The 26,582-nt window shown below is 39.4% G+C and overlaps 1 protein-coding gene across 4 annotated transcripts in view; it reads left to right on the forward strand.

Annotated features, from left to right (window-relative positions):
- Positions 1-22,981, forward strand: part of LOC124275345 — a 57,530-nt gene extending 34,549 nt beyond the window's left edge. For 2 of the 4 annotated variants that reach the window (XM_046710841.1, XM_046710842.1), the window contains exons 30-34: positions 545-822; positions 1,420-1,474; positions 1,648-1,927; positions 2,303-2,357; positions 2,911-2,965. In XM_046710841.1, coding sequence (XP_046566797.1) covers positions 545-822; positions 1,420-1,474; positions 1,648-1,927 — 613 coding nt within the window. In that variant the 3' untranslated portion in view covers positions 2,303-2,357; positions 2,911-2,965. Of the gene's footprint in view, positions 1-544; positions 823-1,419; positions 1,475-1,647; positions 1,928-2,302; positions 2,358-2,910; positions 3,201-3,657; positions 3,722-4,325; positions 4,586-4,794; positions 4,862-5,123; positions 5,405-5,713; positions 5,769-5,996; positions 6,260-6,633; positions 6,680-6,817; positions 7,117-7,569; positions 7,640-7,963; positions 8,227-9,120; positions 9,200-9,635; positions 9,920-10,391; positions 10,441-10,852; positions 11,119-11,565; positions 11,636-12,373; positions 12,643-12,844; positions 12,903-13,261; positions 13,519-13,718; positions 13,780-14,314; positions 14,584-14,999; positions 15,061-16,034; positions 16,289-16,623; positions 16,685-17,170; positions 17,410-17,716; positions 17,823-18,225; positions 18,465-18,607; positions 18,669-18,993; positions 19,157-19,703; positions 19,799-20,887 lie in introns of those variants that run through there. The other 2 variants (XM_046710843.1, XM_046710844.1) reach the window with 2 other exon arrangements.
- The last annotated feature ends 3,601 nt before the right edge of the window (positions 22,982-26,582 follow it).

A 26,582-nucleotide genomic window follows, 5' to 3' on the forward strand; every position in this document is an offset into this window, starting at 1 on the left:
AGATGAACTCGAAAGTAACGTGTATACATTGTTCTGACCCCTCTTCTGATGAAGGAACTCAAATATGTCTGATGAAGGCACTCAAATGTGCTTAAAGACAATGAAGGATATGTATTATGGAAAGATGTGTTGTTATCTATAGAAATGTCACCTTCTTCTTCGCACATTTTCACCTTTCAACGAGTTGAAGACCTAAACTATCAGTTTCACACAGGTAATATATATAGCATGGAGTCAGTACATAGTAACACTTTTTATTCATCACCTCTCTATTCACATTTCTATGGACAGTGGACATTATGCAGCTGCAGGTATTCATTAGTATCAAGACATATACAAATGGTTAAATGCTTAAGTTTTTACATCCTGAAATAGTTAAAGAAATATGCATGTAGACCGGATTTATTTATTTATTTATTTAGCCTTATTTTTGAGCCATGGCTGCTTCTCTTATTATATAAAATGTGGATAGTATGAATAGTTTTGTCTTTTACCTGTAATAGGGAGTTTGTCGTTTTTTATTTTGTTTTCTCCGGTGTTCTAGTGAGACGGTATGGCGTCTGCACTACGGCGTGTACGTCAACGGTGCCAAGGTGGACGCCTCCTACCTTAAAACCCCCAGCAGGAATGACCTGGAGAAGTTACTTGTATTCAAGGGACCCAATGGCATGGAGAACGGTGTATCGGAGATCAGTGTCACGGAGACCCACACGGAACTCTCCCTACATGAACTGAGACTCAACAGGCCAATGTCTCAGACTGACGTCAGCAAGATCTCAGAGGCAGTGAGAGCGTCGTGGGCTAAAGTGTTGAATGTTTCAAGTAAGATTTAAGATCAAGTCTTGGACACTCGTTGAACCGTACTTCCTCTGCTTCTTCTGTTATCAGGCATTACATAATTTTAAATGTTTACATCGGGTTTTATTCTGTTACCTGCACTGGACTTGACTGTCGAGACACACATGCGTGAGCCAAGGATGTTGTATCACGCCCCATTGTGTATAGTCACCATAAACAAGACGAACCAGTGGTTTACTGCATGAACAATGACATTATCAGGGAATGTCCCCTACATCCAAACATAATAAACTGAAATATAGTTGTGGCATAAGCGTATCCATGTGTACTATTTTAAGCATAACAAATGTATCAACGACACCATGTTATGCTATATTAACCTTTCATGTTCCGGTGGCTGTTCCGTGACCAACTGACTGACTGAGTTTAGTTTTACGCCGCTTTTAGCAATATTCCAGCAATATCACGGCGGGGGACACCAGAAATGGGCTTCACACATTGTGCCCATGTGGGGAATCGAACCCGGGTCTTCGGCGTGACGAGCCAACGCTTTAACCACTAGGCTACCCCACCGCCCCTCCGTGACCAACACAATGCTGTGATGTTGCACTTGTTTTCCAGAGTCTGAACTGCAGATTGATTTCAAAAGATCAAACGAATACGTCATGAAGAACGGGTACGTACTAATATGATCTACAACATATGTATCTGATACGTTCTATACCTTATTGCTAAGTATTACGCGGAATTTCATTTCTTGATCTTGATGGATATATCAACACCAATTAGTATACATGGGTATGTGTTCAAAATACTATATAAACACTTTCCTTTTCACCATACATACAGGAAGTCATCATGGGGTTGGACGTATTCTCTGAAATGGAATTCCACAATTTTGACCCGCACTGACCTCTCCATCTACGAGCTGAAGATGAAGCAGGAGCTGAAGGCCAGCCTCGTTTCCATTGTTACGTCAAGGGGAGACAACTATACCTTGGTTGATGAAACGTCCAGCTTAGAATACGCCAAACACTTCCCAGTATACTTCACTGTGAAAGTTGCACAAAAGGATATGGAAACGATTAAGGAGAAACTGGAAAGTGTATGGTCCGTACACAAAGGGTGAGTACTCGCTGAATTATGTAAATTGTATGTATATAAGTAAACGACAATAATTGTATTCCATATATACCACTCAAAGGATTAAGGACCACTCAAACATTCTATCTTCCTCCAAATTATCCATTATATACCATCAAAGATTAAATCGCTAAGACCACACCATTATTTCATATTACTATCGTTGATCTGATTAAAAAGTCAAGGAACTCCCGATTTCTTTTGGTCACTTTGACATCTGTAAAGTTAGCTGGTTGCAGTTTCAAAACCGCTTTGAATACTGTTTCACACAGTCAGAGTGAGTGAGTAAGCATGACTTTGCACCGCGCCGTTTTTAGCAACAGGGTGCCTCTGTATTAACAAAATATCAACTTTGTTTCAGGAATCAACGTAAGCATTGATATCTCTGTACAAAAGGAAGTTATTGACAAGACAGGGTAAGTGGTAATTGTATAAATGATTAATATGTGTTATTATAAGTAATTTGTAAAATACTTATAAAAAAATGCCGAAATGCAGTCCTCAAAGAACTGCATTAATGATCATGGTGTTATAAACCGTTGAACAATCTGTATGCAAGTATATGTGACATTCAGAGTGATAAGAAGTGTTATCTAGACACTTACGTTTTTCAAAATATCTGCAATTATTGATTTTTCGGGTTTGAAATCAATAGCTGTTATGATACTGTCTTACCAACGGGCGTAAAACTAGACGAGTGTGTAACACTTTGGCATCTTCCTTGAAATATGCAGCACTTATACTTATACTTGTCGTACGAGACGACTTACTGGATAAAGAGGCCTGGTGTAGTTATTGATGTCAGCAATCGTTGCACGCAGTATCGATTGTTTGGTTTGGTTCTATCATCCTCAGATCAATCAGCTGGATATTACTGAATGTGGCGTTAAACAACCAACCACCAAACATTTCATAACATAAAGATCATGTCCAGTTAAAACACATCACTCAATACCATTGTCATTTCAGGAAATCCTACTGGGAGCTTGTATACTTCGTTTCCACCAATGACACAAAGGAGACAGCAGCTGTACTGGACTCCAGGGTAGAAGAATACAAGAATGTGACCACTCTCCTAGCTGTAGGCATCGTCAATGTGACAGACGTAAACGGGCAGTCCTACAAGGTGATGAAGTCTGTGGACCATCTATTCCGGGCAGATCAGACGTTCAGTCTGTTCCTCAGTGCCAAGTTTGGCAAGAAGGAAGAACTGAAATTCAAAGAAACAATTGAGGCAGCAGTCAGAAAACAGCTGAAGGGTACGTATCCATTTGTGTTATTATCATTTTATAGAGGCGGGAAATATGGCTTCCATATCAAATGATAAAATAGAATGTTGTAGGTACTGTGTATACGCTTCACGATGCATTAGGGGCTGTGGGTAGCCCTGTGGTTAAAGCGTTCTCTCGTCACACCGAAGACCAGGGTTCAATTCCCCACATGGGTGCAATGCGTGAAGCCCATTTCTGGTGTCACCCGCAGTGATATTGATGCAATATTGCTAAAGGCGATGTAAAACTAAACTCACTGAGTCAAACTCATAAGGCGTTAGTGTTTCCAAGTGGCAAAGGAGTTCGCTTCTCAGGCTAGTATAATCACCAGTCAGCTGAGTTAAACATTTAAAACATATTGTCTTGGAGACATTGGTGGTGACCATTTATCGATAATAAATGAATCTTTGTAGCAGATGAAAAATGTTTTATCGTCTTGTTTCAGTTACGATGAATACAAGCATCACAGTGAATGTCCTGAAACACGAAGAAGTAACAACGGGATCATAGTAGGTCTCCATCAACTCAGTCTTACCTTGATGTGGAAGTGTGGGTGTGGGGGATTGTCGTAGGGGAAAGGTTATAAAAATGTTATAAAAATCACTTGTCAGTATCCTAGATTCTGAAGAAATACGCTACACCTTTCACAGCACACATTGCGTGTTTTGAACCATCAACACATACTGACTCCCCCGAACAAACACTAATGAACGTTACATCAGAGGGAGACATTTGTGAATTAGTAGTAAAAGGAGTGTCTGCTATACGATTCTGATTAAATATAATAGGTGTTCGAGAAAAGGTGCGAAACTATAAGCTACCCACTGACAAATCATTGTATAATTTTTCAACCAGGAAAATCATCAAGGAGTTCCCGCCCACTGATTTAATGAAGAGGTCATATGATACTGTGAACACTCACTCCTTATTTGGGAGATTGTTTCATGGTGGAAGTTTGGGAACATATATTGATGTTTCTGATTTCTAAAAAAAGATATGTTCTCGGTACACGACATATGTCGTAAATTGTCACCATACTCGCCCACCCCAAGATGTGAAATCGTCAGTCCATTTTTGGTTTCTCTGATATTCCATATTCCTCTCCTCTTCCAGCGAGAGCGCTTGGAAGTACCTGTTCTCAGTCAAGGTGGATGGACGGATTCTAAACCCAATGTCTTCCCTGAACGGTTCTTGGCCTCACTTTGACCTGGTGACCTCCACTGGGCACCGTGTCACTACACTGGTCAATCAAACAGAGACTTCTTACTACAACTTCCGAAACAGCTTCTCATTCTACTTGGAGAAGAATGTATCTTTCTCCTTCTGGTCTGAGATAAAGGCAGCCCTCAACAGATCGTGGTCGACCATTGACGGTAGGCCGATATATTCAAACACCTTTATATGTTTGTTAATAATATTTGGGTATTGTAAGTTATTCAATACATGGCTGTTGATATATGTTATACGTAAAATATACCAGAGACTTCAGTTTGTCTAGTCAAGACTTCAGTCTCATTTAACAACTTCGGAAATGTGTATTAGTAATTAATATTATAATAATTGGTATTGTGTTATTTTTCAGAGTACAAGACATGTGCATGCCTGGATTTTGATCTTGGGTCCATACATGAGGTTATAGACAGCAAAGGGTTGGTACCAGGAATATATGACACAAACAGACAAATACATCATTATTCAATAACCCCTTGATCCGGACGTAGCAACTGGATATTTTCATAGAATTGTGCAATATAGTAACTGATGAGCATTGGCCAGCACCAATCTCCGAAGTCTCAGTTCCCAAACCCTGGTGTTTCTTACAAAGGCTTCTGGAAAAGAAAACTCAATTATTCAAACAAAGGTTTCACCATCTAATGAATTACATTTCCAATAATACTCCTTTCGCTTCAGAAAAACATTCTACAAGGTCCTGTACTTCATGAAACAAAATGCTACAATGGTTGATGCCATGACACACCGGAAGCTGAATACCACCATCTTGAAATCGGAACTGAAGGACATCCGGTCTGTTCAGGGTCAGCATAACACTGTAGTGGAAGTGACCGGTGATGTGACCACCAGGGAACATTCTCTGTTTGGATTCTTCTTGAAGGCGATGGTCAGGATCGACCACTGGTCGAGGATGGAGAAAACCATTGAAAAGACTTATACAATGGACAACAACACACAAGGTATTTGATACCATACATAAAATACTTGCAGAAATTCTGCCGCTGTAGAATTCCTACTGCAACAAAGTGAAAAGTTTATACATTATAAACGAAGTAATATTTACTCTTCAAAAGCAATTTAAGCCGTGAAGAACTTTAAGAATAACAAAATCGAGACATGACTGTATGCAAGACGTAGTTTGTGGGTGTGATTTTCTATATGGTGTTGCCTGAAGTAAAACTCTTGCCTTGTCATAATTTAATGAAAGTTCAATGCTAATTTTTAGATTGATATAAAACAACATGTTTGCATGTATACATTTTTTCCAGAATGCTGTACCTCAGTCCGTCTTCTGAGGCAAATTCCATTCATAACTATCAACGGGTATGTGTTTGAACCTTTAGTAACCATCATGGCGCTCTCTTATCATCGTTTTATGAGCTGACACCATCATTGTTCAGTCCCTGCCCGTATACTATTATACTGACCTTAAACTATAATCAGTTCGAAATGGATGTGCCCATTTCTGGTGTCCCCCGCAGTGATGTTGCTCGAATATTGCTAAAAGCGGCGTAAAACCATACTCACTCACTCTAAATGGATGTATTTCAGACAGATGTTGTGGAAGGTGGAATATCAGCTTCTGAGGCAAAATATTACACTGGATGCTGAGGTTACCACTGGCGTCAACGTCACCTCCCTCCAATCAGAGATCGATGTTACTTTCGCGTCCGGTTATGTCATAGAGGAAGTTCAACAGCGCCAACTGATCGACTATCGTAACAAAGTGGAACTATATTTCTCTGCACCAATTGCGGAAGAACACTTTACTAAAATCAAACAAGCTGTCAACATTTCATACGCTGTATCTGTCAGTAAGTTGGATTGATTTTAGAGCTACGTGTATCATTTCGATCAGAATCTCCATTCGGGCTCTGGCTAAACCACGGTGTTGACATACATGGTTGCATATAAAAGCGAGACGGCCATTCCCATTTTGTATACAATTTGGGATCACATAGTGGAACGAAATAATATCAATATGTCACAGTAAATACGATTTGTTTTGTTTCAGAGAAGTTACTGAAGCTTTTAACCTGAATTATTGATTTTTATTATTGGGAGCATTAAAGAAACAACTGTAATGTGGCACAACAGAAATGTGATTTTTTCCATCTAACACGGGAATGGTAATACTATTATAATCATCCTGTCACATGTCACCATTGTCACTATTGACCTGTTGCAGCTGACATTCTCATCCTAAGCAACCAGGAAGTGATTGACATCTCTGGGTAAGTGACTGTCTATGCTATGTACAATTATGTCTTATGAGGCAGTCTATACTGTCTGATTCCCTCTGTGTTTGTAGTTCCAGTTATCATGTACTAACCGAGACAGTTGTTCTTCAGTTGTGTTCTTTCTTGTTCCAGGAATTCCTTCTGGGAGCTTTCAGTGTTCATTTACGAAGGAGATAAGGATAACGTAGTCCCCTATGTTCCCGGGTGGGGTCTTGCAAGGGTTACGGTCAATATGACCCTACTGATGACAGAGGTGAAGAATCTGAAGATTGCTGGTGTCCATGGATACGTAGAGATGTTGGAAAAAACTGGAGAGGGATTGCGGCTCTACGAACAGAGCCTCAGCATACTGGTGAAGAGCGTCATCAAAACTGTGGACATCGTCAGCATATCAGAGGCACTGACACACCTGTGGAATACAACGTTAAGAGGTAGATGAGTTACTTTGTCTTTCAATAAAACGTAAACAAACATTATATACCACTACAATGTTTGAGGTGCAAATGAATAACATAATGGTGTTTTACGCCTCAGTCAGACGTTGATTTGCTCTATGAGCGTGGACTACGAATAATCCAGGCTAGGACATGCACACTCGAGGTTGATATCGTGAGCAAACATTCACACGAATGACACAAACAACCAGCACCCAGTTTCACCTTCGTGTTGTGATGGTCGTAACTTAAATATAGGCTTAGGATCAACGTAGCGCTGAAATTGCTAAGTGGCCGGGGTCCAGGGCCTACTTTGTAATCACTGGTCGTAATCGTGTTTTGATTAACAGCAACATACATTGTTCCAGCAAAAGAAAAACATTCTGCAAAGGACTTCATGACCAATCATTGATACATTAATCAAAATTTCATCTATTTCTATTCCCACAGAGTCAGTACAGGAGACAACAGCTGTCACCGTGGAAGTGTCCAGACAGGATGAACTTGTTGACATAGCCGGGTATGTGAAATCTTGTTAGACCAGACACCTTGTATTCCGAAACACCGCTTTCATGACGTGTATTTTAAGCATGCCTTTATACATACTCCCCATTCACACTGATTCCTGCGTATTCCTCTTTAGTTATCATATTTCGGTTGTGTCGAACTTCGGAAAACTCGAAGTATTTACTTAAAATCCTTTAATTTCTAAACAGCGGAGTTAAACTGTCCTGTGATATGACTTGGTGTATTTCATATAAACAAGTTTCCCTTCAAGAGTCTTTCTTCGTATAAATATGATTTTGTGGAACGTAAATCATAGCATCAATGTTACCTTTTTCAGGAATACTATATCAAGACTTGTTTACTTCCTCAAAATTGGCGAGGAAACTGTAACTGCAGGGGAAGTCCCATCCCAGAACAAAACAAGAATACAGGCAACTCTGACGTCACTATTTAAGGAGAAGTATCAAGTTGTCATGGAAACTGAATTGACGTTGTTGCGATATGAAAGTTTGTTTGCGTTCTACATGGCATCGCCGGTTCTGCTGCAAGACACGCACGAGTTCCAGGATAGGTTGGAAGTGGCCTGGAAGATCAAGTTTGGTGAGTCTAAGTAGACACAAAAGTTTAAAACCTCCAGATACCCCAAGACGTATAGTCATAAACACTGGCATACATTTCTACATTTTATATCAAGATAATATAAAACGTCAGAAACTCCATTATCCACAGAGACAGTTTCCATCGAACCTAAAATTCATGAGTAATAGAAATGGTCCACTGAATGTGGTGTGATACGAGGATTTTATGAAAAGGGCAAGGTTACAGTTCCTTAGCCGTTCATCCTGGAAGAGGATCAAGACTATCACACGTAAACGTGACATGTGGCACTAACATAGGCCAATTGTTGTCCACATATATTTCATCAAACCATACAGACAATGCTGAATAGGACTAGCAGGGCCGTAGTGAGACCCGGGGTGGGGGTTGGGGGGGTTCAGCTGCCCCCTAGATTTTTTTTACAGATTACTTTTTATGCATCAAAGTATTGATATATTACTCTTTTAACAAGAAAGGTTAACTACGGCCCTGACTAGGACGGGTAACCCGGATATCCGGTGGGTAATGAGTTGGACCCGGGTACCACTCTCAATACCCGGACCCGTTATGATCATGTCACTCATAGATTAAACAATGTAATATGTTATTTCTTTCATGATTAAAAGGTTGTATTGTTTTTTGAAGATTTAAACATAATTGTGCAGTCACCTGTTTTGACTATGATACATGGTAAGATATTGATAAACTCGAAATTGTAGTCTCCGAGCTGAAGAATATATTGACATTTCTCACAAGTTTGAGGAATTAACATAACGGGTATCCGGGTAGGGTAGGTACCCGGGTAGAAGATTTGGACCCACCCCAGCCCTAAATGACACAGAATGTTCTGCCAGGATAAGAATAGTTTGTGTGATTTTGAAGAGTCTTCCATTTCAGAATCGAACATCATGGTTAATGTTACTTCACGAATACGAATACTCCTACAAGAAGAGTTGACTAATGGAACCGCGGAAAGGTAGGATTGTGACATGGAAAAAATGATTTAAGCGGCCAACATGTTAACACCCGTTTTGTGTATTATGTATGTCACACAGGTCACAGGTCACAGACATTGGTATTTGTGTTCCGCTAGCCCCCTGGTTTAATTTCAATAGACGTTTATAAATACAACAGGGTTTTTCGAAGTCTTCAATACTGGGATCGTAATTGGGATATTTCTAAGGGACGTAACTCTTTCTAAGGGGCGTAACTCTCTATAAGGGACGTAACTCTTCATTGCTGCGTATTGGCGAGTAATGTGCGCCTTCTTTTTATAAAAGAGTTTAAGTTTGTTACGATGTGACGGCAGTAAAACTACTGCCATTTGGGCCACGAATTCAACAACGAAATCAGAAAATATACACAAAAACAAATATCACCGATCAAGGACGAGCTGACTCTGTCTTTTTCAGCAAAACGTTATGGAGAGTGCTATACTCTCTGGAAAGGGACTCAAAACTCGTTGACGCACGGTCAGAGATCGGTCTCAGTGTAAATGAGGTCAAGGCCGTTCTAGACACCGAATTCTACACGACGTCCACCAACTATTCTGGCATCCTCCTGGACGTGACTGTTGTTGAGACCATGTACCGCTACACTGACCTCTTCTCCCTGCATATCAAGCACAGAGTGGCCAGCATAGACTATATACAGTTCGAGACATCTCTCGCGGCGTTCTGGAACCACACCATGACGGGTACTGCAGGACGTAGTTTAGTTGTCATTGTGGGGCTCTGTCCAGCAGCTCGCTGTACAGAGTTGTGTCCCTTTATCAGTAATGGTGAACTGATTGTCTCTTCAAATTACACACATTTACCCCGATTCTAATTACGGCACTTCAGTGACAGCTTGGTTTTAAACCCCACACAACACACTCATTCTAGGGTACTTAAAATGTAAGTAAATAAATGTTTTACCGCACAATTCTCAAATGAGAAAGTCCTGGGAAGAAGCAGACGTACAATGTGCAACTTCAAGTAGAACGCTTCATTTTTTAAAAGTTGCCTTGAAGCGTCAAATATAAATTATCACACTGACAAATCAATATATAGAACCGGATAGTGTTGGTTTTGTGAATCACCCAATATATTGGTCAACACAATATGCACCAAACTACTGGAGAGGTCTTCTGGAAGACATATACTAATATGATGATGTACCTTTAACAGGTGCCGTGGTTTCAGTATGTAAACAAGAGGAAGAGCTGGACTCTCACGGGTAAGATATACACTAAACGGGAGAAATTCGTTTACTCAGACCATGTATTGGTTTTAGTTTTGGTCTGGTTAATGATTAGTGAACTCTTCATGTACGTTACCTTTTACAGAGTATTACTACTCTGTATATTGTGTACTGCATATATTTTGTTGAGTAGCCATTTCTTACAAATGGAAGAATACTATTAGAACCGTTATGTTGTTAGTGTAACAGATTTGCTATAACGTGAGCCGAGATCCTATTCCTTAGTAGATCAAGGTCATGAATTTAAAAAATAATATATAATATATTGAACATTAAGCAAGTAAATGTATGAAATCATCTGTCTCTTTCTATTTTTACGCTATGCTGGTCTTTTCGTTACAAAGGACATGTTGCTCTACTATCGTTCATTTTTTACTATATGTACCAGTGAGTCAGTATGGAAGCTCTCATACGTCATAAAGAAGAACAACACAGTGGTGTCGTCACAGAAGATAGTGCAGGCCTCGGCAGACGTCATAATGAAGAACGTGAACGTCACGAGCCCTCGTGGTATGACGTATACAATAGTTGACGTCACGGAGACGGTGAGAATCGAGGAAGTGTACCATCTATACGTCACTAGAAAGGTGTTTCGTGACGACGTCACTCATTTTACAGAAACTCTGCAGGAAACAATCAAAGACATTGTTCCAGGTTTGTCGAGCTATCAGTTTCTTCACACACCGTATTTCGTTATCTTTACATCAAAATCTCCGGACACAGATGACTTGATGTAGTATCTATGACTGTATTTAATGGACTAAATTGATGGAATTGAATTGATGGTCGTCACTCGGAAGATCCAGGTTCGATTCCCCACATGGGCACAATGTGTGAAGCCCATTTCTGGTGTCCCCCGCCGTGATATTGCTGGAATATTGCTAAGAGCAGCGTAAAATTAAACTCACTCACTCGCTTACCCACCCACCCACTATGTGTATATCATTGTTGAGATGTTCCTTCCACATAAACGTCAAACATGTTTGTTTGGACATTTTGTAATTGGAGCTGGTCTTGTTTTGGTGTTTGTCATCCCAGTACAAGGATTGAAAATCTCTAGACTGTGACAAGGAATGTCATATTTATATTCTCATTTCACAGAAAACAACTTAACTGGCGTACAAGTTGAATGGAAGGGACAGACCCAGTTTAAACATATAACGGATTCAAAGTAAGTCATCGGCCGTTTCCTTATATGATTTGCCAGATATATTTTAAGTAAACATCAGTCAGACGTTTAGGTAGGGTAGGGCAGTCTCCCCTGTGTATCCGCCGCGGACCCGCTGTCAGTATACTGTGTCTGAGGGCGGCGGGTTTAGTCAAGTGGTTAGGCCGAAGACCCGGGTTCGATTATCTACATGGGTACAATGTGTAAAGCCCATCTGTGGTGTCCCCCGCCTTGATATTGCTGGAATATTGCTAAAAACGGCTTAAAACTCAACTCTAACTCATCGTGTCTAGCTTTGGTATACGTACAAATGCGGCATGCAATGTTACCAGCTGAGATCTATAAGACCTGCACTAATCCAGATCAGCATAAGCAACCACACACACGTTCATACACGTCGCTCCATGTGCAATAATCCAATACGGGACCTCATCTCAAGTCACAAAACGAAGTGTGCATTACAAAGGTTCATTAGAGATAGGCACAGGGTTCTCACTTAATAAATACCAGTGTGTATTCACACGGACATCTAACTTCGTATGCCTGATAATGATTTTAGCAGCCAAATGATCAGTGGTTCATTTTCGGACACAGTCTTCATATGAGAGGGAATACATGTTGGCAGGTTAATCAGAAACTAGTAGTTGCAACTGATCTCGATCAAAATTATCATCCACAATGCTACTTTGAAAATTTTACTATATCATCTTCAGACAATTGATAACTGTTTCTCTGTTTCAGGCTGACGGCATGGAGGCAGCTATTCCTCGTCAAGATGAACAATAAATATATTACACCCCTCAATTACGGTAGTCTCAACAAGGAAAAGATAACTCTCAACTTTACGTCGATCAGGGGAGATTACTACGATTTGATTAACAGTTCTTCTCTGTCCGTTCATTATGCTCGCGCTGACGAGCAGTTCAGCATCACAGTGATAGGTCATATCCGGACCAAAGACCAAGCACTTTTGAAGACGGCGATACAGACCTCATGGAACAAGACATACAGTGAGTCAAATCAGTTATTATTGATTATCACCCTGGTGTAAATTTTTATATGCATCCCAAGCGGTAAAATTACTGTAAAACCTGTAATAATTCAAAATGCTTTCTTCCGATTCGGAAATCTGACATCTGTTAAAATCAATCTGTGATATTTCATTTGCGGTTGTTTCTCAAATTTTGAATATTTTGAAATTAATGTTTACAGTTAATGACAGTGTCACCATCAACATCCAGTCAACGGAGGAATACATAGGAGACAACAGGTAGGTGTGCCTTGCACGTTCCAACAGTGAGTGAGATATTTGTGTTCAGTGCCTCATTAAACAGTACTCCAGTTTACTATTTATGTGAAACCAACACCGTGGATCCTCAAGACGAGGTACTCAACTCTACTCAAAAAATTTCAGATCTTTACACAACATGGTCGTCTATACTCGCAAAACGTTGAATTGTCAGATAAATCAAATTGTATTATCTGAAACTATTTCTAAGTCAGCACTGGCACAAAAGGCGACCTATATCCCGTCTACGTTTAAAACTATTCGTGAAATTATTACAGGCCTTAATAATAGCACATAAAATATTATATTATTACATCTTGTCTTACCTTCACAACCCTCAGTATTGTGGTTACCCGACTGTCCCTGTTCGCTGTGAGGGGGACCAGTGTGATTGATCCAGACACCATGATTACCCCCTCCATACACGAGGTTCTTGATGCCATTAGTTCAACAAATGGCCCTTCTCTTGTGGCGTACACTGGGACGACGGCAATCAGATACGAGTCATGCTTCACATTAATGGTTAAAGGAACTCTTAAAATGGCACAGCAGACAAATCTTCAGAACGTTCTTAAGCAGGCATGGCAGTCAAAAACAGGTGAGAATCAACGTTTGTGAGAATAACTTTCTGTCATGTTTATTATGCCCCTAAATGTTTAAATTCAATGATGAGGACATCGTACAAGTTGAATATGACCACAAACAATTACATAACACATATTTGCACAGTACAAAAATTCCATATTAAACAGAGATGTAGCTACATCTAATGAAGCATATATTTATCTTTTGTCACAGGTGTGAACGTCAAAATAGAGATTCTTATCCACAAGACAGAGAAATTCGTCGGTGAATTCGGGTATGTATACCTGTCACTGATTTTGTCGAGATGTTCAACATGGTGTCTCACGTCAATACAAGACCCGTGAAGGTCCGGGTTAGAATTAATCTTCAGTAACCCATGCTTGTCGTAAGAGACGACAAATGGGATTGGGTGGTCAGACTCGCCGACTTGGTTGACACATGTCATCGTATCCCAGTTGCTTAGATCGATGCTCATGCTGTTGATCACTGGATTGTCTGGTCCAGACTCGATTATTTACAGACCGCCGCCATATAGCTGGAATATTGCTGAGTGTGGCATAAAACTAAACTCACTCACTCACTCGTGTCTGATTAGCGTGTGGCTAAAGTATGTAATAGTTCACAGAACATCGTAACTATGGCTATATTTTATAATATCGACGCTCTTTGTATCGGTAATTTCGATATTAAGACTCCCTTAGTCTTCCCGTTGGGTTTTGACACCAGAACCATGTTCTTATTTATTTACCTGTTTGAAATCCTGTTGAAAATGGCATTAAGCACAAACAACTCACACATTCCTATTTCAGTGTTGAGCTGACCCAGGTGTTATACACAGTAAGAATCAACGAGCGACTCTCCCAAACTGATGACGACGTTCCACCATCCAGTACTGATATCGAAGCTTATCAACCGGATGCAATGTCATCTTGGAAAATGTATTCTGGGAAGGTTGCCTTCAGACTTGAAGCAATGTATAGCATCAAAGTGGAGTCCCTGATGACAAGAGAGGTAACATCACAGCAACTTGTCAAACTGGAAACGGCTCTGCTGAGTGTATGGACACAACAGCACAGAAGTAAGTGCTTATTGCCCATGTCATGCTTCAGAGGTTAATGTTTCGTGTCTTAGCCATGAGTAAGTACTTGGAGTGTAGAAGGGTCATTATTAAGTATCCAGTCAACGTATCTAGCTAGTTCATATCTTGTTTATGGCGACATAGTGTTAGGCACTAGTTTTTGGTTAAGTGCTAGTATTTTGGTTAAGCCTAGAATGACCCGACGACACAGCATTGTTTTGCAGACCTCAAGCCGATTTTGATATAGCAATTCTGGAGCAAACTCGTTCTTTGTTTTGAGGAAAGCAGATTAGAGTTGTCTGCCCTTTCTTTTAAATCCGGACAATATATAGTATCGCATCGGTAGTTGAAAATGACTAGAAACAGAAAACCTGGTTGGGTCTTACATATTTATAATATATGCACATCACTTTCAGATGACTGTCTATCCTGCCAAATCCGTGTTGTTAGTGGGACATCATATCGTGGCTATAACAGGTATGTACATTCAGATTGGTTTCAGAGTTTACATCCCCTGAATAGATCATGATTGGTGGCTGACCTTAAGACTTGGGGGCTATAATGGCTGGCGGGTATGGTTAGCTGTTGGATTGTGTCCACCTGTTTGTAGCTGTCTGTGTGTCTTACTAATCATACGGCTTGGTCGATGCTCACACTGTCATCCACTGGTTTGGTGGCCCAGCAATTTCACCACAGCGTAAAACAACATTCGCTCATGTCATGGATATATTGAACTGTCTTTAGGCTCTTACGATGGGGTAGCCTAGTGCATTCGTTGGTCACACCGAAGATCCGGGTACAATATTTGAACTTTATTTCCGACCTTCGCTTTGTTAAGCTGGAATATTTAAGAACGGCGCAAAATGAAACTCAGTCGCTCTTTAGTTGACTGGAGTGTGTCTGTTCAAGCGAGTGACCTCAGTCAACAAACCAATAAATGTCATCACATGTTCATTTTGAACCGCCTCCGTGCTGTAGTGGTTAGAGCGTCCGCCCGGAGAGCGGAAGGTCGCGGGTTCGATCCCCGACCGCATCATACCAAAAGACGTTAAAATATGGTACATGTTGGTCCCTGCCTGGCGCTCGGCATTAATGGGTACAACAAGGACTGGTCGGCTCGGAGTCAGTATAATGTGTCTGAGTGGGGTATTCATGCTTCACTGCGGCATTATATCTCAGTGGGCTAGCATTATAAAACCAGCTTAAGTCTGGGCTAGTACAAGCAGCCGCGCATACACATACACACGGATGCACGTCGTCATATGAGCGAAATATTCTCAAGCACGACGATAAACTCAATTTCACCTCACCTCACATGTTCATTTTGATTAATTTAACTTTTATTGCTTGTAAGCACAATTGCTCACATGTTTTCAACAGAAAACATACTTTGCTGCACATGTCATTACTCAATATACGTTATAATTGAACTCTCTGCTTCTGTTATGTAGCAGCTCTGCTATTGTACGTGTAACCGAAGTGTCCTACACTGTCACGAGAAATAGTGACGTCATCACCCCTTGGGTCATGAGTTCTCCAACGAGAGCAAACATAGCTGGTAACATCGACAGCCAATCAGCGGGCGTGTCTGTGTGGCTGCGACCTACCTACAAAGTTAGAGATCTGTATTTGATTGGCTACACCTCCAAGATCGACATGGATAGGTTACGGACGGGCATCCACAGCGCATGGTTGGGTAGCCTAGGTAAGTGACCGGGGATCTTTACTCACATGTAATATTACGGTTACCTATTTGTTGGTAGTTCAGTAGGTCCAGTGATCGGAACCAACAGTTCGGATTAAGATTACTTAAATTGTTGCTGTTTTCACCATAAATAAGTGAGGACATTTTATGGATGTTAACTTCTGCTACGTAAAGACCCTTTCAACCCTATCACTTCGTTACGAATGTAAAAGTATGTGAAACACCGCTTATATCGGCGTTAAATCTATCGCAATATGTACACCGTTACACGGTGCATTATAGGACATAGGACTTGTCTTGTCTTTTATTAATGTCATTTCTATGTTTCTGTTCAGGGCAATCGACAAATGTGTCTGGTGAGATCAGTGATGTTAATGTATACGTCGATAAACAGTGGTAAGAATCTAAACGATGCTGCACTTCTAAAAATAGAAAAAAAGAAGGTTTAAACGAATTCTGTAACATATTTTGAAGAAATTTTTAATTTAGACCACCTGGTATTATTTTGTTTTTTAAATTATGAAGTAGATCGAATTTCTCTGATTTGGAAACGACCTATTTTTGTATACTTCCGGCACAGCAACTAGGTCTTTGGCGATTTAATAAAAACCATCAAATGCATCCCCACGGAAAGCGCATGTATATGCCCCCTACATACATTGAAGATATGGACAAGAGCTTTTGATACTTGTGAGACGTGTGCGTAATTGTCCGGTTTTCGATCATGTCACCGCATTTCTGTGATGAACCTTTGCATGTTATATAGTAGGGGGGCTGGATAGTAAACCAGGGCTTAGTTTATCGATTTTCTGACCCGCAGTGGGTGCCTGTGCACGTCACCCCCTATCTCCTCTAAATCCATACCAATCTTGGGTCACACAGGCAGAAGCTCACAAAGGTTCAGTACTTTGTGTCTCTCAACTCCACCGACCCCGACCAACTGACGCGGTCAGCACCGTCGACTGACGAGGTTAGCCACGCCCTCAACAACACCGGCATACAGCAACATCCCTGCAGCTGTGAGGGCCTGAAGCTGAGGAAGATGCATGTGAAGGGAGCCAGGGTAAACTACACAGCTGCAGCTGCTGCCCTGAAACAGGCGTGGATTGACAAGAATAATGGTAACACAGAACTATTCATCACTATGTTTAATATTATACAGGAACTCTAGTTTGTGACGAGGCCTTTAAGATGTTTTTGGCTCGTAAATGACGGAATTGTGGTGATTCTGGGTCCTGTTTCACAAACCGGCGATCGAGTATCGAACGTGTATGTTTTTTAGAACAGTACCCTTGTACAAGGCCTATTCCATGGATAAGGTAAAACATACATTTAAAACAGACGATTTACTGACTTTACGCTTGTTTTACATTGTTTGTCGATTAGGTTGTGATTCAATTTAGGTCACATGAACGATTTCTGTTGCAGCATCTTCTAGTCTGGAGACCTCCCTGGAAGTGAATCTGAAACAGCTGCAGATCACGAGAACCCGCCGAGCTGCCGCACCAGCTGTAGAATTAGTCGATGACCAAGGGTAGGTCACTCTTGTATTGCGGGAATTTGGGCTTACAACAATGAGTGAATGAGTAAGCATATGTTGGTTATCGCTACACTGAGCGATATTCAAGTTCTGTCACCACGACATGTAAACAGTGTGTGAACCCGACAAACCAGTGATACACGCAGACATACAGTCAACCACACCATATTATTTTGTCTGCATTGGAAGTTACTAAGGAAGTGTCAGTTTTTCGTTTATTTTTCACCATTTATATTCGAGTCATTTTCTTGGAAAACACACCCAAACTGTCTTTTAAGTTAACATCGTATCATACAGTCTGCCTGAAACTTTTTTAAAATATGTCTTTTACGTCACTTTTATAATTTATTTTGATTGCTGACGCAGCTTAAGCATTAAAATTGAATAACGATTACAGGAAACCCGTATCGCGAGCTGATTACACAGTGTCAATAGATGGACAGGACCCAGAACCATTGTTTGTCCAGCCTCCTTCCCAGGATGACCTTGACCGAAGTCTCAAGGCCAACGGAATAGAGAACTGCAACTGCCAGCCCGGCAAAGTTGGCCACGTCAAGCTGAAGGGCACCACCAAAGAGGTCGAGAAGAAGGACGTTGCTGAAGCTGTCAAGGACGCCATTGCAAAGTCCAATCCAGGTGACTAGAGTTGTTGTTACTAGAACAGATAAATGAGACATTGAGGAAGCCGTGTGTACTGCGTGAGCGTTCCATACTTTAGCAGTGATAAATGCCATATCAAAGTGTAAGAAAAATGAATGATAACTTAAACGTCATTTCAGATGTGAACCCTGCAGATTTGGACGTTCAGATTCTTGACGTTGATAATCACGACGAAAAAGGGTGCGTATATGTCATCCTATAATCCTTACATCAGCAACCTCCTGCCATTAGTTATTTGTTCATTTTGTAACAAAATGCAGAACAAAATTACCACTAGTCATTCTCTGAATAGACTTAGAAAACATTCCAGCTCATCTTCTAATGAGGAGAGCTTAAGCTAAACACGAATAGTTGTTCTCAGTGTATTGTAATTTAAATTGAAAGAGGGGCCGTAAAATGATTTCATCCCCTGTCATTGAAGAGACATTGCAATTGACCCTCACTTCATTCCCGGTTACCTGTAAACTATTCAACTAACACTGGACCAAACTATTACATGTATCAGTGGACCTGTCTCTGACATCAAATATGCAGTCCGTCGCCATGACAACGATGAACTAGAGGCTTTGTCATCTCCTTCTGAAGCTCATCTTAGTGAGGCTCTAAGGGCAAAAGGAAAAGCCTTGGCTAACACAGAAGAAACGTCACAAGTACCACCGCCAGCAGAGGTACGTCATTATAGAATTGCATTATTCTTACTGACTATTCATAGTCATGTAGTCGTGCACATGTACATATGATTAATACTCCCTTTGATTGTGCTATTTTAATTAATTAATTATATTCTTATCGGGAGTTAGTAAAACCTGGGATACCAATGTTTCGGCATTGGCGAATACCTGGTATTATCAATATCTGATAGATCCCGTGAAGGTCCCGGTTAGAATATTGATCTTCAGTAACCCATGCTTGTCCTAAGAGGCGACCAACGGGATCGGTTGGTCAGGCTCGCTGACTTGTTGCTCATCCTGTTGATCACTGGATTGTCTGGTCCAGACTCGATTATTTACAGACCGCCGCCATATAGCTGGAATATTGCTGAATGCTGTGTAAAACTAAACTCACTCACTCACTCAATATCTGATAGTATGATTCATACACGCATGTTTGTGGTATAGTTACAATTGTGCAAGGACTCTATGGAGATTGACTATGGCAAAAATTGTGTTATAAGGAATGATCCAAAGGTATACTTATGATTACTTGTACTTTCAGAACACTGACTGGCAGGTGCCCACCGCGGTTCTTTGTTCACTGTTTGCCTTCATTGTTATCTGCATTGCCGTCTTCTACTTTGTTTATGTGAGAAGGTACGTCACGCGGCCATGACTTGTGGTGGTGTTATAGGTTCATGGCGACAAGGGCCATCAAAAGTCCTACTTACGTAATGGATTGTAAAATGGACGAGTTATGCCGCCTTACTGCTGATGCAGAAAATGTTTTAATATAATTTGATTAAAAAAAGAAGCAAGCTTCATTTTTAAACATATGTTGATGTATGTATCGTTAAGCGTTAATATACAATATAATGAAAGATATTCATTCACTTGAAATGTTGTTTACCTTTGTTATAATTGGGTGGTTGTTTGTGCGGGGGTGGGGTGGGGTGGGTGGGTGTGTGTTTAATTTACAGAGAAACATAGTTTTTGTGTGTTTTGTACACAGTGATATATTACCATGTAAACAGATGCACAAATAACAATCACGCTAAACCAGACGTCGGTGAATATCCCGGCAGGACATGGGCGGATCCAGGAATTCTGAAAGGAGGGGGCTCCGCCAACGCAAAAAGAATCTTCAATGTGACCTTAGGTCATTTTCAAAAGGGAGGTTCAAACCCCCTGAAACACACACACACACACACACACACACACACACACACACACACACACACACACACACACACACACACACACACACACACACACACACACACACACACACACACACACACACACACACACACACACACACACCTCTGGATCCGCCACTGCAGGAGTTAGTCTCACCAAACCATGCCTCTCGTTCGAGGCGACTAATTAGATCGTGTGGCCATGCTCGCTGACTTGGTTGACACATGTCATCGTTTCCCAATTGCGTAGATTGATGGGCATGATGTCAATCACTGGATTGTCTGATTCAGTCTCGATTATTCACAGACCGCCCGTATATGGCTGGAATACTACTGAGCTCGGTCTTAAACAACAAATACAGCTGTATTAATATTCTCTCCTGAACAGCCTTCATGTCAGTTTTTGCCCTCCCTTCATACAGAAAAATACTAATACGGTGTGGTGTATGCAAAAGAATTGTAAGATAAGAAAATAAATGATGATATAACATGTAATAACGATGACGAAATAAGATTCCTACTTTTAAATTTCTTTTACGTTTTTCAGACGTAGGAAGAATGCTGACTTGAAGGAAGCCGAAGAAAACATTGAAAACAATATACATAATGAGGAACATTTTGCAAAACCGGTTGTTTTTAATAACCCTATGTATGGAACTCACCAAGCTAAACACGTGACTGTTGGAACGGAGGGACTTTAAGGAATCAATTCAGCTTGGATACATTACACCAGTGAAGATTAACTACGGGGACCACGTATTCACCTAGAGAAAGACTTTGTATTGTCTAGTGTTGTGAATGAACATATGCTGATATGTACAGTGTGGAGTATAGGCATTTAAACAGATATATTGAATACATAGTTTGAAAAGCTCTTGACACTTCTCATCGTGTTCATCATACTTGTAAGTAAAACGACAGATGAATGTTAATGGTCTGTTGTATGGTGTATATATACTTCTCATCAAAAGTTTAGACTCACTAGTGTAAATATAGCCACTTACTTCAGGCAACTGTTCTAAACTAAAGTTTGCAAAATATTCCATGCTGTTTAAAGGTACTGTTTGCACATGGACTGATGTATTGTAAAACAAATTCGTAACGTTGAAAGGATTGTTGTCATGAGTTCAGTAAATGATAAAAATCAGCGAAAATTGGTGAAATCTTAACACAAACTTCACACCACACCGCAGCTGTTCACAGGCACGATATTAGCACATGCTTTTCAGCAATTTGATGCATGATCCTCGTGCAATTCATCTGCATAAGGTTTGCAGTTGGTTCCCCCAAGGTAATGGAGAAATCAATCTTCGATGTAACCATAATATATATCCATAACATATATCGAGTGCTTTAAGTGAGTCTAAACTTTTGAAGAGAAGTATATTATAAACAGTATGGTTGTAAATGATAGAAGATGTCGTTAGATAAGTAGAAGTATTTCCTTGCTACAGTGAAAGCAGTGTCCGGGTAGATGTGCCGCGGTATAACGGGGTAGGGATCAGCCAGTATATGTCAGATACATGTTTTTCTGTATTTCATTCCACTAGTGCAGTACCTTCCCGTTCCCCTTTAATTTCACTTGATGGTTTAACGGGGATATGTATGAATCGTCTTAAAACAGAAATACTGTATATATTATCTGTGTGAATGAATGTATGTGACTATTTAAAAATAAATTTTGCCTGTTTTGTGATTTACCAATGCTGCCATACCCAGAAACCGAACTAGTTTCTATGAACATTTTGAACTTGTGTAAATGATACACAAGGCTGTCTTCCTGCAGTAGACACGTGTGCAACTGGTGTAATGGCGTGAGTGATAAACCTCGTGGTTAAGTATTGTATAATGTTATATTTGTGTATAGGCAAAGAGTCGTGATGTAAACATGTATGGGTAACGCCAATTCTGTATGGGCGAAGAGTTGACGTTATATAACCAGGTGAAATATCCCAAAGCATATTTAGCTCCTTGAATACAATTATCTTGTAAAACTATTGATTTATGTTTACAAAGGAATGAAGTATTTACAGCTTATTTCAGGCAGAACTGAGACTTTTAAAAACGGAACATTTTAGCGCTTAGAAGATTGAGTAGTGTGGACATGGGGAAGAATCAATTCTTGGCCATACAGAAGGGTTTTATCCAGATCAGGTGGATAGTGAGTAGTCCTGTAGCACGTGTCCAGTGCTTGGCCATACAGAAGGGTTTTATCCAGATCACGTGGATAGAGAGTAGTCCTGTAGCACGTGTCCAGTTGCTAGTACTTCCGGTACAGAATCATGCAATATATGTTTGATCATTGATTCTTCCGAGACTTTCCTGTATCTGTATCCGTATCTGTATCTGTATCCATACTCATCTAACATTGTACATATGTATATTATCTTTACAGATGGTTATATCACATTACATGTTCTTACATTACCCAATGATATGGCACTGACAGATGGATTGTTTCATGTAAGCATATATTTTTAAGAAATGTATCCAGGATCACGTTTTGTAATATCAACTAAATGTCTCGAAAATTGAAATGTTAATTTTTATAAATTGTACTAATCACAAGATGAAATTGACAGAAGATACATGTTATTAAATAAAATGTCGAAACAGAATAAATGATGTTGATTGTTTGCAACACATGGTTTTGACTTATTCCTCAAAGACCCCGAATGAAGAATGTATGTTTGACAGTATACAGCTGTGATACATTGAGCTGACACACAGTGTTTATGTTTACCTCCGTGCTACGCGTGTTTGTCCACTTTCTGTGATAATCACTTAAACTGGTAAATCCCCCACCAAGAGGTGGCCATAAATGTGACAGAAATAACACAGAGGTTGTCTGTTGTTCTGAGAACTTTGGATACTGACCCCTAACTTGGTAATGCTTGAGTCAATTTGTCCACTAAAACCATCCCTTGAGTAGCCATGACTGACTTTGGTCAGTATTGGGTCCCAGTGCTCCTCATTTAGAATCCTTATTTAGAATCTATTTTTGACATTCACAAAGACGAAGACTTTCTCGTAGATGTGTAAAAGTAACTGTATTTACTCAATCTAAATAGTGCCATACAAATACACCATAGTTTACACGTGTGTTATGTTACAACTGGCCAAAGCACATTGGACTATTGTTTTTAGTAAATTTGCTTCACGAAATGTCACCCTTGATTCCCAAGTTCTCCAGGTCCCCATGTTTATTGGTGCCTTAGGTTTGGGACCTATTAACCGGTTGACTGATATTGGGAAAGAACCCCGTTTTTTTCTACAAGGAACACAGCCCTTTTGCCACAGAAGGGATTCTTTACATTTCCCAATACGGCTAGGCAGCACTTCCGGGGAGAAGACCAGTTCGCATTCTGTGTTCGGTTTAATGGGGAAACGGTCCTAAACAGCCTGACTGTGCCAGGATTATCTTTGATGCATTCATATATTTATTTTAGTCTGAATGATAATAACCAACATCTATATGTTGTTTCAAAGATATGTGGTAGGGTGCATTAGAGATCTGAGTTCCACGATTGTTGTGCCTACAACTGAGAATGAACGTCCCCTATATTTGCAGTCTACATTAAGAGAATAGTATGGAATTCAGTCAGTACAGCCAACTATCTTATTAATAATGTATAGTCACCTACAGAAAAGGAATCTCGGTTACCCATACAAATACTCTAATACTGATATATAGAAATGATCAGGTCCTGGATTGCTGATATCTAAATGTAACTGAGCCGTTTCAATATAAAACAGTCACATATGTATAGTGCTGATATATAAATGTAACTGAGCAGTTTCAGTATAAAACAGTCACATATGTATCATGTTGGCTGATATCTAAATGTAACTGGGCAGTTTCAGTATAAAACAGTCACATATGTATCATGTTGGCTGATATCTAAATGTAACTGGGCAGTTTCAGTATAAAACAGTCACATATGTATCATGTTGGCTGATATCTAAATGTAACTGAGCAGTTGCAGTATAAAACAGTCACATATGTATCATGTTGGCTGATATCTAAATGTAACTGGGCAGTTTCAGTATAAAACAGTCACATATGTATAATGCTGATATCTAAATGAAACTGAGCAATTTCAATATAAAACAGTCACATATGTATAATGCTGATATCTAAATGAAACTGAGCAGTTGCAGTATAAAACAGTCACATATGTATCATGTTGGCTGATATCTAAATGTAACTGGGCAGTTTCAGTATAAAACAGTCACATATGTATAATGCTGAGTCAATTTCATATAAAACAGTATATGTATGCTGATATCTAAATGAAACTGAGCAATTTCAATATAAAACAGTCACATATGTATCAATGCTGATATCTAAATGAAACTGAGCAATTTCAATATAAAAAAGTCACATATGTATCATGCTGATATCTAAATGAAACTCAGCAATTTCAATATAAAAAAGTCACATATGTATCATGCTGATATCTAAAAAACTCAGAAACAGCAATTTCACACATGTATCTTGCTGATATCTAATTGAAACAGCAATTTCCATGTATCATGCTGATATCTAAATGAAACTGAGGAATTTCAATATAAAAAAGTCACACATGTATAATGCTGATATCTAATTGAAACTGAGGAATTTCAATATAAAAAAGTCACATATGTATCATGCTGATATCTAAATGAAACTCAGCAATTTCAATATAAAACAGTCACATATGTATCATGCTGATATCTAAATGAAACTGAGCAATTTCAATATAAAAAAGTCACATATGTATCATGCTGATATCTAAATGAAACTCAGCAATTTCCACATAAAAAAGTCGCACATGTATCTTGCTGATATCTAATTGAAACAGCAATTTCCACATAAAAAAGTCACACATGTATCATGCTGATATCTAAATGAAACTGAGGAATTTCAATATAAAAAAGTCACACATGTATAATGCTGATATCTAATGGAAACTGAGCAATTTCAATATAAAAAAGTCACACATGTATCATGCTGATATCTAATTGAAACTGAGGAATTTCAATATAAGACAGTCACACATGTATAATGCTGATATCTAATGGAAACTGAGCAATTTCAATATAAAAAAGTCACACATGTATCATGCTGATATCTAATTGAAACTCAGCAATTTCAATATAAGACATTCACACATGTATAATGCTGATACTAGTATCTAAATGAAACTGAGCAATTTCAATATAAAACAGTCACACATGTAAAATGCTTATATCTAATTGAAACAGCAATTTCAATAAAAAAAGGTCACACATGTATCATGCTGATATCTAATGGAAACTGAGCAATTTCAATATAAGACAGTCACACATGTATAATGCTGATATCTAAATGAAACTGAGCAATTTCAATATAAAACAGTCACACATGTATAATGCTGATATCTAATAGAAACTCAGCAATTTCAATATAAAAAAGTCACACATGTATCATGCTGATATCTAATGGAAACTGAGGAATTTCAATATAAGACAGTCACACATGTATAATGCTGATATCTAATGGAAACTCAGCAATTTCAATATAAAAAAGTCACACATGTATCGTGCTGATATCTAATTGAAACTGAGGAATTTTAATATAAAACATTCACACATGTATAATGCTGATACTAGTATCTAAATGAAACAGCAATTTCAATATAAAACAGTCACACATGAATCATGCTGATATCTAATTGAAACTGAGTAATTTCAATAACAGTCACACATGTATCATGCTGATATCTAAATGCAACTGAGGAATTTCAATATAAAACAGTCACACATGTATAATGCTGATATCTCAATGAAACTGAGCAATTTCAATATAAAACAGTCACACATGTATCATGCTGATATCTTATTGAAACTGAGCAATTTCAAAATAAAACAGCCACATATGCATTATGTTCTTATTATCAGTGTAAAGCTTCCTATCGAAACCACAATTTTGTCCATCACATATATCTTTTTATACAAACGTATGCCCTTGTCCATTTCAACCACCAACAAAAACAACAACAACAGTGTTCCAACAACAGCGTCAAGCCTGACCCCTGTGAAAAATGTTTAGTACAGCGCGTTTACTGTTTGATGGGATTAGGTTGAATATTCTCCATGTAAGTAAATACAATGTATGGGTGCTACTGTATGTACCAGCACAGTTCAACTAATAGCCCAGTGTAGGATATAAATACATTCTGACACGATGTGAACACACTGACAAATACAAGGAATGAATC

Source organism: Haliotis rubra, unplaced genomic scaffold, assembly GCF_003918875.1.
Source record: "Haliotis rubra isolate DU_JTF1 unplaced genomic scaffold, ASM391887v1 Scf2, whole genome shotgun sequence".
NCBI lineage: Eukaryota > Metazoa > Mollusca > Gastropoda > Lepetellida > Haliotidae > Haliotis > Haliotis rubra.